At 56.7% G+C, this 1306-nt stretch overlaps 1 protein-coding gene across 3 annotated transcripts in view; it reads left to right on the top strand.

Moving 5' to 3' along the window:
* Window positions 1-794, top strand: part of LOC104462330 (casein kinase I) — a 60420-nt gene extending 59626 nt beyond the window's left edge. For 2 of the 3 annotated variants that reach the window (XM_010074239.1, XM_010074237.1), the window contains one exon: window positions 672-726. In XM_010074239.1, coding sequence (XP_010072541.1) covers window positions 672-726 — 55 coding nt within the window. Of the gene's footprint in view, window positions 1-671 lie in introns of all 3 variants that reach the window. The other variant, XM_010074238.1, reaches the window with a different exon arrangement.
* Window positions 795-1306: the final 512 nt, after the last annotated feature.

Below are 1306 nucleotides of genomic sequence, written 5' to 3'. Positions count from 1 at the left end.
CCGCTCTTCACGATTCAGCTGCAATGGGTGTTTTTTCTCCCCACTCTCAGCCTCCACTATCCATCCTTCTTGCTTCCCCTAATCCCCGGGCGCTTTGCATCTCGCTCCCATCAGATGGGGGAAGAAGCAGGGGTTCTGCATACCAGCACTGAATTATTTCTGTCCAAGATGGAAGCTCTGGTTATTGTGAAAGGTTCAGTAAAGAAACCTGGTCCCTGAGCCGAGATCTCTTTGAAACTTGTCTTTTTTTGGTGGTGAAAAATGTGTCTCGTAGCTGGGAAGAGCAGCCAGGGCTCCACCATCCCAGTCCGCTTCCTCCGGGGTTCGGACAGAGGGAGCGGAGAATCTGGATCCTTGTGATCCTGCCCCAGTCGAGCCTCGGGAGGGAGACACCCCAGCTCCCGGAGCTCAGGGGCTGTCCTTTGGGTGGCAGGACCCCCCCAGTGTGTGGCTACTTGCCTTTGCTGGTCTACCAGTCCGGGCTGGTGGTGTCAGCCATCCACCAGCTGACCTTGCCGACCGTCCCACGGGATGGCAGGTTGGTCTGGGCCACGGGCCGGGCGCGCGGAGGTGCTGTTGCATGCAGCTGAGCGGAGGGGGAAGCCGGGGTGGCGGGAGCCCTGCCGGGGTGCCGGGCGTGGGGCTAACTTGTCTTGTCCTTTGTGCTCCAGGTGCTGCTGCTTCTTTAAGAGGAAACGGAAGAAGACAGCTCAGCGTCACAAGTGATGACCGGTGCCTCCTGGGCCTTGCAGGAACCACCGCGCCTGCAGCTCCTGCCCTGGCTCACTGGGAGGAGGCATAGGAGGAAGAGAGAAAACAAAACAAAACAAAAACAAAAGTGACATTTGAAAACCAAAAAATAGAAGAAAACGTTCCAAAACAAACCACTCTGGGGTGGATCTGCTGAATGGTCTCCCTCATTCACTCCAAGCCTGGAAGCTCCTTTTTGGGACCAGGACTGTGGCTGGGTCCGGGCTTTTCTTGGGAGGGGGGCTGGCTGGCTGACCCTCCTTCCCGTTGTTTACGGCGAAGGCATCGTTCATGCAAACCTGAGGACTGTGCTTAGCTCCTGCTCACTTCCCTCCCCTCCCCTCCCCTGCGCTCTCTGCTCCTCCATTCTCCTCCCTCCTTAATTAAGCAAAGAAAAATACCGTAGGCTCGATGGGCTGTCGAGAGGGCAGGAGGATGGAGAGCAGGCAGGAGAGTTGTGTGGGAGAAGGGCCTGACTGCTGCAGCAGTAAAGAGACAGGTTCCCTTTTCGGCTCCTTGGGAACAGTTACACTGTAATGTGCAAGCTGTGAGAAAT

This window comes from Pterocles gutturalis, unplaced genomic scaffold (genome assembly GCF_000699245.1).
Source record: "Pterocles gutturalis isolate BGI_N339 unplaced genomic scaffold, ASM69924v1 scaffold9637, whole genome shotgun sequence".
Taxonomy (NCBI): Eukaryota; Metazoa; Chordata; class Aves; order Pterocliformes; family Pteroclidae; genus Pterocles; species Pterocles gutturalis.
The sequence above is the reverse complement of the archived record's forward strand: the minus strand, read 5'-3'. Positions and strand labels throughout refer to the sequence as shown.